Source organism: Cervus elaphus, chromosome 20 (genome assembly GCF_910594005.1).
Source record: "Cervus elaphus chromosome 20, mCerEla1.1, whole genome shotgun sequence".
NCBI lineage: Eukaryota > Metazoa > Chordata > Mammalia > Artiodactyla > Cervidae > Cervus > Cervus elaphus.
In genome coordinates, this window is record NC_057834.1 from 37,919,068 (window position 1) to 37,934,358 (window position 15,291).

Sequence of the window (15,291 nt, forward strand, 5' to 3'; positions counted from 1 at the left end):
CAGGAAGTCCAGTGTCTGCCCACGCCATCCTTTGCCCCAGGGAAGCGGGGAAGGTGAGTCAGCACCCCCAGAAGCGGTTATCAGGGAAGGGGGTGGAGAACCAGTCAGATAGCCTGTGCCTGGTATCCACAACACTCTGGGAGTGGAGCTGAGTGCGCCGAGCTGCCAGCTCACCCTGCTCCTGTTGGCCGAAGGAGGGCCGTGCTCAGATGCCGCTGCCCTTGTCAGCGCTCCTCCCTGCATTTTCATCACAGAAAATATAGTCTGTCCTCCTCCCCTACTGTAACCTGCCTCTTAAAGGGGACGACCAGCATTTGGAGACCAGATTAGAGAGAGAGCGAAGGACCTCCCCGAGCCCACTAGGACTTGCTGTGAAGTAGGGTGCCAGCCTTGGGCCTTCCCCTGAGCTCTCCTCTTTTTCCCCTCAGTTCCACCCTGTCTCCACTGACGGGTGGGTGAAGGTTCCCTGGGATGTCATTCCCACATATTCTCCGCTCAGGGTGACCCCAGCTTGGCTTCCTAGATCTGTTTCCACCTGTGACTGAATCCAGTGGCTGCCTTTTGGGGGATGTCAAGGACAGGAGAACCCAGGAATCCTCCGGACCAGCGTTGGCACCGAAGGGGTTAAAGTCCGGGGCACAGCACTGTCTAGGGTGTTTGAAGTAGGGCGGGGAAGGGAAGGGCTGGAGTTGTTGGAGAGGCAGCTGGTCTGGACTGGAATGAGTCCCCCCTGTCTCCTAAGCAAACTTCTGGACCATGAGCGATTCCCTTAAAAGGACCAAGAGAGAGGCACCCCCATTAACGTGCTGGACTGGATTCTTAGAGGGGCTGCCTGAAGCGGGACTTCCTCCCATATTGAAGTCATCAACCGAGGGCAAGAACGGGTCTCCCATCTTTGGGATATCTCTTGAGTCTGGTGAGTTTCCCTCTTCCCTTTCCCCGAGTCTTTCTTTCATGAGTGGGCATTCCCCAGAAGTAGGGATCTTCAGGAACCCCTCAGCACCCCCAGGAAGTGGGCAGAACAATTCTCCACCAGTCTCCTGTATTCAGCTCCCATTTTTAACTAAGGTGCATTCTGTTTGTGTCTGTGTGAGTGTGCACAGGTGTACAAATAGAAAATCACCAAAATGGCCAACAGTTAATTAGCACTACTTGTGCAACCAGTGATGCCAAAGCTTGCTTATGCATTCTTAATCCTCACAATCCTTATGAGATTGGCATATCACAATCCCTATATTAAATGTGAGGTTTATCCTTCTGTCCATGGGATTTTCCACGCAAGAATATGGGGGTGGATTGCCATTTCCTTCCCCAGGGGATCTTCCCAACCCAGGGATCAAAGCTGGGTCTCTTGCATTGAAAGGATTCTTTACCAATGAGCCACCACGGAAGCCCAGTTAAATAGCAAACCGTTGTCAATTAAGAGGGAGTCAAACTCAAGTTCACCTGGCAGCAAAGTCCATTATGATGTCTTCTAGTCTCTTTTTCTTACTCAAGAGGTATGGACAAAAAAGGATGGCTAGAATTTTAAAATCTCAAGTCCTAATTCACCCAGGGTCCCCTCCTCTAAGACCTGACAGTACTCCCTTCATCTGTCTGAGTTAATTGTAAGATTTAAAGGGCCACCAACTCATATCTGAGGCTCAGAGGCTTCCAGATTCCAGACGACTCCATCCATTCAGATTAGAGGCTTCCTCCTTCACCCACAACCTTTAGGTGTTCCCTGGGATCTAATGGGTTAATTCCTTGGGACTCTATGGTCAAAGTCTTCTCAGGTGTGTCCCTCTGGACCTGAGCCCTTCTCTTGCCCCACCCTTCTGGCATGGCACCCAGGAGCCAGGCCAAGAAACTGACAGGAGGTGGAAAGGGACTGATTGGCTTTGCCCCTTTTATTCCCTCGCACCCACACATCATCTAGCCTGGGTCCCAGCAAACCTCTGGTAGAGAAAGCATACAAGCATAGCAGAAAGAATGGACAGGATCCCTAGGTTCAGTTTGCAAATCTATTTAAAGAAAGAAAGAAGATGGTCACACTTGGAAGCCCAAAGCAGCAAAAGTCCGGATTGCTTTCTGAGCCTAACATATCAAAGAGGCGGGGGGTGGTTTGGGGTGGGTGTTTCAGATGCTTGATAGCTGATCTTTATGGAGATATGGTGGGACTTCTTGATGGTCCAGTGCTTAAGACTTTGGGCTTCCACTGCAGGGTGCACGGGTTCAATCCCTTGTCAGGGAATTAAGATTCTGCATTTTGAACTGTGGTGTTGGAAAAGAATCTTGAGAGTCCCTTGGACTGCAAGGAGATCAAACCAGCCAATCCTAAAGGAAATCAGCCCTGAATATTCATTGGAAGGACTGATGCTGAAGCTGAAACTCCAATAATTTGGCCACCTGATGCAGAGAACTGACTCATTGGAAAAGACCCTGATGCTGGGAAAGATTGAAGGCAGGAGGAGGGGATGACAGAAGATGAGATGGTTGGATGGCATCACCATCTCAATGGACATGAATTTGAGCAAGCTCCAGGAGACAGTAAAGGACAAGGAAGCCTGGAATGCTGCAGTCCGTGGGGTCACAGAGAGTTGGACACGACTTAGTGACTGAACAACATATTCAGCACATATTTCTTTAGCACCTATCAGCGTCTGGCAGGACCCAGAAAGGTCTACGTGCAAACACAATGGTGGGCACTGTAGTCATACGTGACTACTAGAAAAACCATAGCTTTGACTATACAGACCTTTGTTTGCAAAGTGGTATCTCTGCTTTTTAGTATGCTAAGTTTGTCATAGCTTTCCTTCCAAGGAGCAAGCATCTTTTAATTTTATGGCACTGTTGTAATTTAGTCATTAAGTCGAGTCCAACTCTTTCGCGACCCCAAGGAGTGTAACCTACCAGGCTCCTCTGTCCATGGGATTTTCTAGGCAAGAATGCTGGAGTAGGTTGCTATTTCCTTCTCCAGGGGATCTTCCCAACCCAGGGATCTAACCCGAATCTCTTGTACTGGCAGGCGGATTCTTTACCACTGAGCCACCTGAAAAGCCCTCACTTACACAATGTTGAGCACACAGCAAAATCTCGTATGTCTCACACTGAGAAATAGAGCAATGGTGAAGCCAAGTCAGGGTGAGGTGAGGAGGTATTAGAGACTTGGGTGCCATATGACCCACTGTAGAATGGGGTGTTCGGGGAGCAGGGAGAGGTGGGGAGGAACTGTGGTTACTGAAGCCGCCTTTTTTTTTTAAACTGAAGCCTTCTTTACCTGAAGTACTGCTGTAGTCTTTTATGTGGGATACTGTTGGATTAATGATTTACTTTCTATGTGAGAAGAAGCAGGTATGTTACATTTTGAACCATCAAAGGGTTTTCTATGACCCTGTCCCCCAGGGCTAGGAGACCTGGAGGAGAAGCCCGCAGATCATGCCACCTGGCCTCTCCCTTCCTCCCCATTCTTTACTTTCTAGTTTTGTTCAGGTCCTCCCCATTATTTCCCCCTTGGGGAGATTTAGGACCCCAGAGCCAGACCCAGGAAGCCACCCAGACTGTGAAGGGGCCCGACAGCATTGCCCAGCATCCCACGTGCCCAGCTGTGGGGTTGCTCTGAGCAGTTCCTACCCTCAGTGTTTGCTGGCAGCAAACGTAAGCAGGGCCCTCCCTGCCCACCACCCATCACCTCATTCAGATATCTAAGATCCAGAGGGAGTAGAAAGGACAAATTTAACTTAACCCCCACCTACTTTCTTTTTTTTTTTTTTCCCCATCTACTTTCTTCTGGAAGCTGCTTTCTCTCTCTGGCTGGTGTGGAGGGGGCAGAAATGAGGATGAGAATGGGAGTGAATAACAACAGTGCTGGATTTCTTTTTTGTTTTTTCCTTTTGGCCGAGCAGTTTGTGGGATGGGCTCTTAGTTCCCCGACCAGGGGTTGAACCTGTGCCCTCGGCAGTGAAAGCATGGAGTCCTAACCACTGGACTGCCAGAGAATTCCCCAGACTTCTTTCAAAGCTAGCCACTGGCGCTCATTGGGAGCTTGCCTTCTGGTTTCAGAGGAGAACTCAGGTTCTGCAGTGCGCTGGATCTGCTGTGAAAACTCAGTTCTACCTCTTGCAGCCCTGTGACCGTGAGCAAGTGACTGTCCCTCTCTGTGGTGCCTGTTTCTTCTGGTGCAAAATAGAAATAACATCTATCTCAAGAAATGGTTGGGAGGGTCCCACAAGATGATATAGGCACTGATTGTGGGTTAAGCCTCTACCCCTGTAGGCTCAGATGCTATTTAGGAAATGGATGAGCTGGGGTCTTTGATGTCCCTCTTCCCTAAGCTGGTTGCAGATGCCTGGCTGGTGAGCAGTGAGCCTTACTGTCTCTCTTTAATCACTTTTTCTCTCCTTCCTGAGATTCTGAGGCCCAGCTTCTCTAAATCAAGAGTCTGCAAACTTTTTCTGTAGAGACCCAGATAATAAATATTTTCGGCTTTACAGGCCATATGGTCTCTGTTGCAACTACCAACTTTGCTGTTGTAATGCAAAAGCAGCCATATACCATATGTAAATGAATGAACATGGCTGTGTTCCAAGTAAACCCTTTATTTATGAGCACTGAAGTTTAAATTTCATACAATTTTTATGTGTCACAAAGTAGTATTCTTCTTTTGATTTTTTTCCCCAAGCATATAAAAAAGAAAATTAAAAAAAAAAAAAAAAGAAAGAAAATAGTACAGATTTGACCACAGGCCATAGTTTGCCAACCTCTGCTGCAAATCACCAGAGGCTATCGCCCCTCCCTTCTCTTTGAAGAGGTTCATCAGGTTCATCAAGGTCCTTCTTGCTCTGGTTGTTTGCTTCTTTTATATCAGAAGTACTTTATGATCATTAGTTCCCATCACAGCTGTTTTAGTGTCAGCCTGTGGGTTATTTATTCACTCTCTCTTTTTAAGAGGTAACAGTGAGGTAACCATCATATAGTGCTTCTGTCTTGAGCCTTCCTCTCTCCAGATCTCCATTTCTCAGTGCTCTGCTTTCTCTCTGCCTCTAAATAATAGCAACAACAACAATAGTAGCATTTACTAAGTACCTAATATGTGTCAGGCACAGTATTAGTTGTATTTACCTACACTGTCATCAAGTCTTTCAATGTCCTTGCAAGGTAGTATTATCATTCCCATTTTACAGATGATTCCAGAGCTCAAAAACATGAAATAAGCAATGTCATGTGGTTATTTATTGAGATGCCCAAGGTCACGTGGCTTATGAAGGTGGCAGAGCTAGCAAATCTGCCGAACTTCAAAGCCACTGTAGCATCCTGAAGAAATTATGGTCTCAGAGTTCTGAATAAGAGAAATCTCTCTCTATTAAAATAATACATGCCTCCATCTCAGCACACGGTAGAATGTCTAACGAATCAGTGGCGACTAGGGAAATGATGGAGATTACACACAGAGGGGAAATCAGGAGATGCTGATGGTCTGTGTTGGTGGGAAAAGCATCTGATCTGAGGCAGGAGGAAAAGTAAAGTAACTGAGGGCCCCTTCTGGCTTTCCTCCCCTGCCCCCATCTGCAGCATCTGATCCCAGACCTATTTCAGACTCTCCTATCTCTGCTCAGCAGAAGCAGTGATGTGACACGATGTGATCTCATTCAGGAGCTAAATAAAGCCATTGTGTGAGCCCTAGCCCTGGCCGCTCCCTTGTACCATTTCCTGAGCTCGGGAACCCAGGGAAAGATGGGAGGTGGCTGGGAGAGAACTGATGGAAGGAGCAGCGAGGAAGGGAACACAGTCACAGAAAGCGGAGGGCAGAGTATCTCTGCGAGGGGGATGAGGAAGCCTTGCTAAACCTCATCTCTTTGAAGGAGAGAATGAAAATTATTGACATTATAGCATGAAGGAGTGGAATTTAGAAAACAGAAAAAACTTTCCGAAGAATGGAATGAAGATATGAGGGAGAAGGAGTCCAGTGGATTCCATTTTCACAGAGAGCAGAGACCATGAATGACATGACAGAAGAGGCTAGAAAGAAGGTAGATCTTTGAGAAGAGGTCAGATTCAAGGTGGTCTCAGTTGGAGGAAGAAGGGTGAGATCCCAGGACATGAAGATCTCTGGATTAAAAATGTCTATCCACCAGGCCAAGGCAGCAAGGTACCACCTCCAACAGGAAGCATCTCCAGGGATGGAGGGAAAGGAAAGGGCATCCATTCACTGCTTTTCATTCATCTAGTCAAATCCAGCCCCGTGAGCAAAATCTAGCCAGGAAGAGGAGATAGAAGCTGGGTACAAGGGGTATAGGTCTAACAGCTTTTTCTCTTTTGTGAGGTTATTGAATGCCAGATCCAAGGTCCTCATGGTGCCCCCTCAGTGCCCATTTCTGTCCTATTCCTAGCCCCTGTTGTGAGGGACACTCCCAGTTCCTACTCTTTCCTTCCTCCCAGCTTCCCTCAATACTTTTTTATCAGTACCTCCCGCCCCTTGCCCCAAATCTCAGCTTTGAGACCCCTGGTTGGCAGGGATCATGCTGTGTCCCTCAGGCTCTGTCCTGCTCCCTGCAGAACTGCCCATTCCATTTATTTTTTTAAAATATCTGTTGATTTGGCTGTGTTGAGTCTTAGGATCTCTGTTCTAAGATGGGATGTGGGATGTTTCATTGTGGCGCACGGACTCTCTAGTTGCGGCACGTGGGCTTTTTTGCCCTGTAGCATGTGGGATCCCAGTTCCCTGACCAGGGATTGAGCCCACGTCCCCAGCCTTGCAAGGTGGATTCTTAACCGCTGGACCACTAGGGAAGTCCCCGGGCCATCCTGTTTGCAGACGGCACATCAGATGACATGAGGCCCAAGTCTGGGGACACAGAGGATGTGTCCCAGTGGCTGGATGAGAGGCCCCCTCTATGTGGCTTCCAGATAGGCTGAGACACCAGGCCTGGGCTGGTCTCCTTGGCCTCTCGTTTTCTATTCTTAGACCCACCTGGCAGAGCAGCAGAATCCCCCTGCAGAGGCCTGAGTACTTGTGTCCTCCCTTCCCCATGGTAGGCAGGCGTGCAGCGGGGCACAGGCACCGTCTCAGTGGTTCTGGGTGCAGCGGCAGCAGGCTGCAGTGAGGGAGGGAGAAGCAGCTGGAAGGAACGACCTTCCAACAACCTGGACTTTAGGGGTGTGTGTGTGTGTGTGTGTGTGTGTGTGTGTGTGTGTGTGTGAAGGAACGACCTTCCAACAACCTGGACTTTAGGGGTGTGTGTGTGTGTGTGTGTGTGTGTGTGTGTGTGTGTGTGTCCTGGATTTTAGGGGTGTGTGTGTGTGTGTGTGTGTGTGCGCGCGCGCGCGTCGGGGGCGGGCAGTAACATAACCTGCAGAAGGCTTGACGCCCTCACAGGAAGCCTGGGAGGAGGGCAAGTTCTGGCTCATTGCTTCCTGGTCCTCCTGGGTCCTCCCAGCATCTCAGCTGTTCCTCTCCTGGGAGAAGAGGAGCCTGGGAAACTCATTCTAGCAGAAGTTCTACAGAGACGGGGCCTGGGAGGGAGTGCAGAGGTAGATGCAGTTGATGTGAGCTGCCTGCCTGCCCCTCCGCCACCTTGGTACTCTGGTATTTGGTACTTGTTTCTGGAGCGGGGCTTATCATTTTCAACTTTAAGAGCTCCTGAGGGTTCTTAACTCTGAGACACACTGAGGCAAGCCCTGACGGCCTCCAGGAGTGTTGGGCTGTGAGAACAATGCCCACCTGGGAGAGAGAGTAGAGGAATTTCAACATGGCTAATTTGGGGGCCCTTTGCTCTGCTCCATGGGGAGAGGTCAGAATAGCTGTCTTACTCCCCAGATGACCAGAGTTTTAGAAGGAAGAAGTCATGATACTGTCTCACTCACACACCTTTTCTCCCTGCTGTTTTATTTGCCTAGACTCCTCCCTCTCCAACGTGGCCAAATCCTAACCACTCCACGCTTCCAGGCCCATCTCAAAAGCTATTTACTTCCTTCTGTTTCCCTTTTCCGAGTCCTCCAACTGGTTATATGTACTCAGCACAAAGCCTTCTTTTTTGAAACTTTTCTTGTGACATTTGGCAAATTCTGGCCAGTTGTTTGTGATTTGTGCTTTTGTCTACATGCACACATGCACACATGCATGCACTCACTCACCAGAATGAATTCCTTGAGGGTAAGAACAATATCTATTTCTCTTTGCTTGGCATGGTTTCCTGTCAGGTAGGTGCTCACCAAATGGAATGATAATGAGTGAATGAGGATGTCATTATGTACTGGACAGAACACTAGACTGGGAGTCAGAAAACCCAAGTTCCTGGTTTGACTCTGCAGCTAATTGTGTGATCTTGAGCCAACCATCCTCCAGTTCTCTGCCTTGGGGAAGGGAGGAGTGGGTGACTCGATGCTCGAGGCCTGGCTGACTGTGACACTTTCCTAGTTCCAAGGTTCAGAGTTCTAGAACTCTGCTCACTGTTCTCTGTCTTCTTGATCCAGACTGGCCTGTGTGCGCCTCCCATGAACAGAGAAGTCCCAGAGGTGTTCCTCGCAGGTGGAGACCTGGTGCCCCGAGGCCACACTCGCCGCTGCCTCTCTGCAGTTGAGTCCAGAGTACAGCTGGAGGAAGAGGAGGAGGAGGAGGAGAATGAGAAGGAGGGGGAAAAAAGGGAGGGCGAAGCCTTCCATGCTGTACCCCTCCGAAGGTCGGGCGCTTTTCGTGCCCACAGCCACAACTACGACCCCTTCAAAAGGCATAGCTGGGGGCCGGGCAGGGAGCTCCAGGATCCACTGAGCAGGTAAAACACCAGGGGACCTTCTGTCTCTCCTTCTCTCAAGTCCTAGACCCAGGAGAAAGTGGTTGGGAAGAAATGACAGGAGTTGAAGAGGCCTTGGCCCTGAGCTTCTTGTCTAGAGAGTCTGAACCCAGGCCTGTGGTGGGCCTTTGGGGAGAATGGAGTCTGCCTTTCAACATGTGGCTCTCCCTAGCATCCTAGCTCCTTCCTTCTACTAGTCTCCAGGGCAGTGGGTGAGAATGGAGAGGGGGAGGTATGGAGGGGAGGGGAGGGGAGTAGCAGGACACTCGGGTCTTACTGCCTCCTCCTCCCACTTGGGTTTCATAGCACATACAGCAGAGTCAGAGCTGGAAGGGACTCAGGAATCATATGGCCCAATCGCCTCATTTTACACATGAGGAAACAGGCCCAGAGAGCTTTGGGAATTTTCTTGAGAGACGTGCTCCCAGGGTTGGGGCATGGGACCTAGCCCCCTTTCCCAAACTGCTGCCTGCGTGATGGTGTGGGCTGAGGCAGCCCATGATGTTTAGACATAGTAGTCCAGCCGTACAATGGGGGAAGAGCTCCTCTTGCTCAGGGTTCTATATATGTGTGACAAACCGGAAGTGAGGGACCCAGCTCTTCCCCTCTCCTGGAAAAACCCTGACCACTTCCCCAAAGACAGAGAGGAAGTCAGAAAGAGAGGGCCCGGGGCTCAGCATGAAGGGTTCAGTGTGAGTGGTGCCTGTGAGGGCCTGCCAGCCTTGGAAGGGCCTGTCTCTCTGCTTTGGCAATGGTCCCCTTGGACAAATTCTCTTAGCCTGGTAAGTAGACCACACTTCTCGAGCTCCTGGGCAGGGCTGGCTGGGCGTGTGAGGGGAGAGGACCTTTGCCTCTGAACTGGCTTGGGAGGGAACTTGGGTGAGAAGCCTGGTCTTCAGGACTCATGGCACCTTCCTAAGAGCAGCTCGTCTAAGGCAGAGGTGACTTTTGTGATGCCAGCTATATCTCAGGATCTCCCAGGTTCACCTTTCACGATCAGGCACTAATTCTGTCCCTTGGGTGAGAAGGAAGGGGGCCCTGGGCACACCATTTATCTGAGGAGGGGCTAAGGTTCGCATCAGAACCCCCATCCCCTTTCCCTCCGCGCTGACCGCCGGCTGTCTTCTGGAGCGCAGTACTGCCCTTTGACCAGCAGGGGTCGTCCTTGCCCGCAGCCAGTGCCACAGCTTTGCTGAAGCACAGCCCGAAAGGGAGGCCAGTTTGGGTCTGGCCCGTGCCTATGCCAACAGGAAGGGCTGGGCTGGGGGCAAGCAACAGGGACTGGGCTGAGGCGGTGTTTCTCCCTGGTGCCCGTCAGCAGCCACTGGGTACGGAGGGCAGCGGCGGCAATGTGTGTTTCAGGAACAAACTGCAGGCATCGGGATGCACAGGCCCGGAGGAGCCCTCCTTACTGCGGAGCCAAGAGGAACTGGACCCCTTTCTGGAGCTGCAGCACCAAGGTGGCCAACCCTCCTGCGTGGTATGGACAAACAAATCCCCACGGAAGCTCCCACCTTCCTCCCCTTCCCCTGCCCCTTGGCCTGTCCAGCCACCACCCTGTGCCTCTTCTGTTCTGCCAGCTGCTGAGGCTCTCTGTGCCCAGGGATCACTTTGACTTCATCTGACCAAATCTGAATCTGGTGTCTATACCCCTCTGTCTGCTTCCCTGGGTCTGTATGCTCTGTCCCCCACTCTTGGTATCCTGCCTCTGTTTCTTTCTCTGAGACCCTCTGTTCCCTCCTTTCTGTGTCTCTGTGCTGATGTGGGCATCTCTGCCCCTCTCTCATTAAAAGGCCCCTGTTCCCCTAGTTATAACTACTTCTTTCTGTGGACCCCACATTTCCCAGATTTGGAGATGAACTTACTATTTGTAGGATGAAACTAGGCATCTGGTAACCCTGAAACACAATAGTTCTCTAACAAGATAACTACAGGACTATCAAGTAAGAAAGGATATAGAGATTGCTCAGGCTTCTGGCTTAAGGGAACATCACAGGGAAGATCTCAAACCAGGACCTAGGGACTGCTGAGGATACACGGAGGTTTTAGAGACACCTCTGGGTCTGCTAGCTAAGAGTCCCTGAGTATAGTCAGCCCTTCATATGCACAGGTTCAACATCCATGGATTCAACCAAGCATGGGTCAAAGTACTTGAAAAAAAAATTCCAGAAAGTTCCAACAAAACTTGAATTTACCTCATGCTGGCAAATATTTACATAGCATTTACATTATGTTTGCAACTAATTTATGTGGCATTTACATTGCATGAGGTATTATAATTAATCTAGAGCTGATTTAAAGTATATGGGAGGATGCACAGAGGTTATATGCAAATATTATGCCATTTTATATAAAGGACTTGAGCATCCTTGGATTTTGGTATCCATGGGATCCTGGAATCAGTCCCCCATGGATAATGAGGGACAGCTGTACACAGAAACACCTCAAGCTCAGTGACTTAAGGTTACGTCCTGTCCAGCACATACTCTGACTGACCAGGGTACCCACTGGCCTCATGACCCTAGGGCCTGTGGTTCACGCGAGAGGCTGAGAAGAAGGGGCTGTTACAGGCTGGCAGGGAAACGGCAAACCCCATCTTATCCCAGGTCACACTTTTCTCCATCAGCATTTCTGCATTTCTTCCCTCTAGCCCAATTGGATGTGGTATAGTAGAAAGAACAGCATTTGGGAATCACACTGACTCCTAGTTGAACAATGCATTTCATCTTTCTGAAAATCAGGCTACTACAACCTGTCTCTTCAAGTTGTGATTGTTTTACTGGGGAAAAGTGTTGAAGTGCCCGATACTGCAGCTAATATGCAGGAGACAGTGGTTTTTTTCCCCTCTTCTCCCCTCCGGGCCCTTCATACTTATTTCCCCCCTCTTCCACCTCTCTCTTTGTCCGGCTGCCCGCTGCTTCCTGGTATTATGTGTCTCCTTTTCTCTCTTCTCTAGTGTTTTTTTTTTTCCTTTCTCTTTTTATGCCTTCCTTCTCTCATTCCTCTCCTCTCTTCATCTAATCTTTAAGTACTTCCCTTAAATTTCTCCTTGTCTGTCTGTCTGGTTTTTCTTTGTCTGTTTCTTCCTGCAGCAGCAAGTTGGTGCTAAGTCCTCTGCAATGTCCATAGACTAAAAGTCTGAAGTTCATTAAACTAGACTGGGACTTGCAGACTGACAGTCCATGAGCCAAGTCTAGCTCAAAATTTATTTTGTTTGGCCAGCACAGTGTTTACAATTTCTAAAATTCAGATGTCCTTAGATGGGAGCTTTATCCTCCAGTTTGCCAGAGTTGCTAATATTCTGTATTGTATTTTTCCATTGTCTTAAAAGTAATATTGAAAAATGAATGCCTAATCAATCAACCACCCATCTCAAGAACAAGAACATTACGGACACATTTATCTTTGCTTGTGTCTGCCTCTCTTCTTTTATTCCCTTGCCTCCCCTCCAGAGGTAATCACTGTCTTCAATTTTCTTAATCACTCATTTACTTTTTAAAAGTAGTTTTAAAAAAAGTATTTGCACAAAGTATTGCTTAGTAATATATTATTTCTTTCTTGTTTCTAACTTTAAAAACAATGATGTTATATTCTACAAACTTTTCTTGCATTTTCACTCGGCATTCTGTTTCTAATTTTTATCCAAGTGTTGCAAATGTAGTCCGTTATTTTCATTCCAGTCTTCTGTTGATGGACATTTGTATAATTTCCATTCTTTGCTATCATGAAGAGTGTCATTATGAACATCCTTTTATCCATCTTCTGGTGCTCATTTGCAAGAATTTCTCTGAGGTATACCTTGGAGTACAATTATTGGGTCACAGAGTACACAATGTTCATTTTTATGAGATAATAACAAACTTTTTTTTTTTTCTTTTTTTTTTTAATTCTGAATTAAATTAAAAAAATAACAAACTTTTTATTTCTATCAGCACTATATAAGTGCTTCCATTGATTCACATGCTTTCCAACATTTGGAATCATCAGATTTCTTAATTTTGCTAATCTAGTGGTTATAAATCTCATTGTGGTTTTAATTTGAATTATCCTTATTACAAATGGGATTGGCATTTTTTTCTCTCTGCCTTGGTCATTTGTGTTTCCTCTTCTGTGAAGTTCCTTTTCCTATCTTTTGCCCACTTTTCTATTGGATTCTTTGAAGGTTTTTTCTTTATTGTTTTGAATGTGTTCTTTATATATCCTGAAACTAATCCTTTGTTGTTATATGTGTTGCAATGATCTTTTCTCAAAGATTGAGAAAAGTGGTTTGTCTTTTTCCTCTCTATAATGTCTTTAAAGAAACAGTTTCTTAATTTAAAAGGAACATATTTATTGAAGTATAACTTATGTATAGAACATACATTAAAAACTTTTGAGATTTTGGTTGGCGTTGCATTATTTTAGGAAAAGTGGACATCTTTACAATATTGCTTTTTCCTACCCATGAAAACAGTATACCGCTCCATTCAATGTATTTCAATAAAGTTTGATCATTTTTTTCCATACTGTTTATAGATATATATTAGATGTTTTCTTAGGTATATTATACTTTTTTATCAAGATTTTAAATTAAAATTTTTAAATTTTTATTGAAGTACAGTTGATTTACAATGTTTCAGGTGTATAGCAAAGTGATTCAGTTGTACATGTATAGATAGATATGTATTCTTTTTCAGATCTATTTACATTATAAGTTATTGTCAAGATTTTAATTTTAGCCATTCTGGTGGGTGTTTTTGAATTGTCTCATTCTGGTTTTACTTTTCATGTCCCTGTTGAAAAATTTTATTGGGCACCTTTTCATATTCTCATTGGCCATCCAAATATATTGTTTTGTGAAATGTCTCTTCTAGTCTTTTGCTCAATTTTTAAAACAGCTTGTCTTTCTCTTATTGATTTGTAAGAGCTCTTTATGCATTCTGGATTTGAGTCCTTTGCCAGATATGTGTATTGTGAATATCTTCTCACAGCCTTTGACTTGCATTTTTATTTTAATACTGTGTTTTAATAAGCATGAGTTTTTAATTTATTTTTTTTTATTTATTTATTTTTTGAGTTTTTAATTTAGATGAAGTCCAATTTATCAGTTTTTTAGTGCTTAGTGTTTTTGGTCATGTTTAAGAAATCTTGCCTACCCCAAGAATGTGAAGATTTTTCTCTAATGTTTTCTTCCAGAAGCTTTATAGTCTTAGCTTTCATGTTTAGGTCTGTGACTTATCTAGGTTCTTGTATATAGAAGAAATCAAAGTTTTGGTTTTTCCCCCATAAAAATATACATTTTCTTCATTAAAAAAAACTTATTTTCTTACTTAAATTGCTGTGGTGTCTTTGTTGAAAATCAAGTGAGTGTATTTGTGTGAGTCTGTTTCTGGGGCCTGTTCTCTGTTACATCCATCTATTTGTTTATTTTTATGCCAGTATCACATTATCTTAATTAATGTAGCTTTATTATGAAAGTGAAAGTGTTAGTTGCTGAGTCATATTCAACTCTTTGTGACCCCACACCCACAGACTGTAGCCCGCCAGACCCCTTTGTCCATGAGACTTCCCAGGCAAGAATACTGAAGTGGGTAGCCATTCCTTTCTCCATAGACGAATTTTTTTTCTTACAAGTTTTATTTATTTATCTATTTTTTGGCTAATGTAGCTTTTACTGTAAATCTTAAAAATGTAGTAATTAAAAAAAAAGTAGTAATTTAAGTTCACCAACTTTTTTACTTTTCTTTAAAATTATCTTGGCTATTCTAGGTCTTTTATATCTCTATATGAATTTTAGAATCAGCTAAAATTCTTGCTGAATTTTTATTGAGATTATATTGAATTTAAAGATTAAGAAAAACTGACTTCTTTCTAATATTGAGTCTTCTTATCCATGAAAAATGATATCTCTATTTAGTTGGGCTTTCTAAAAAATATGTCTTTTAACAAAGTATTAGTTTTCTTCATACAGGTCTTATCAATCTTTGTTAGATTTATTTCTATGTGCCTTATAGATTTTGTTGCTATTATAAATGCTTTCTTGTATAAAGAAATTGTGTTAATTACATTTTACAATTATTTTTGGTTTATAGACATGTAGTTGAATTAATTATAGTTATTCATCTTGTTAAACTCTTTTTTTCAGTTATAACAATTTGTGGATTTTCTTTTTGGCTTATCTAAGTAGACAATTATGTCATCTTTAAATGAAATTTGTTTTCTTCTTTTCCAATAATTTCTTTCTTTCATTTCTTTTTCTTGTCCTATTGTGCCTGGCTAGGGGTCTATTGCAATGCTAAACAGTAATGGGAATAATGGCTATCCTTGTCTTGTTTCTGATTTTAGAGGGAGTACATTTCATGTTTTACCATTAAAATTGATTTTTGGCTGTAAGGTTTTAAAAGATACTCTATCAAGTTAAGGGGCTTCCCTGGTGGCTCAGCTGGTAAAGAATCTGCTTACAACTCAGGAGACATGGGTTTGATCCCTGGATTGGGAAGATCCCCTGGAGAAGGGAACGACCACCCACTCCAATATTCTGGCC

General features: G+C 45.3%; 1 protein-coding gene across 4 annotated transcripts in view; it reads left to right on the top strand.

Annotated features, from left to right (window-relative positions):
* The first annotated feature begins 686 nt into the window (after nt 1–686).
* The window catches only part of ARHGEF2 (Rho/Rac guanine nucleotide exchange factor 2), a 48,569-nt gene continuing 33,964 nt past the window's right edge, over nt 687–15,291 (top strand). The window contains exons 1-3 of one of the 4 annotated variants that reach the window (XM_043876157.1): nt 687–916; nt 8,452–8,750; nt 10,131–10,248. In XM_043876157.1, the coding sequence (XP_043732092.1) occupies nt 8,473–8,750; nt 10,131–10,248 (396 nt within the window). In that variant the 5' untranslated portion in view covers nt 687–916; nt 8,452–8,472. Of the gene's footprint in view, nt 917–8,451; nt 8,751–9,438; nt 9,551–10,029; nt 10,249–15,291 lie in introns of those variants that run through there. The other 3 variants (XM_043876158.1, XM_043876162.1, XM_043876160.1) reach the window with 3 other exon arrangements.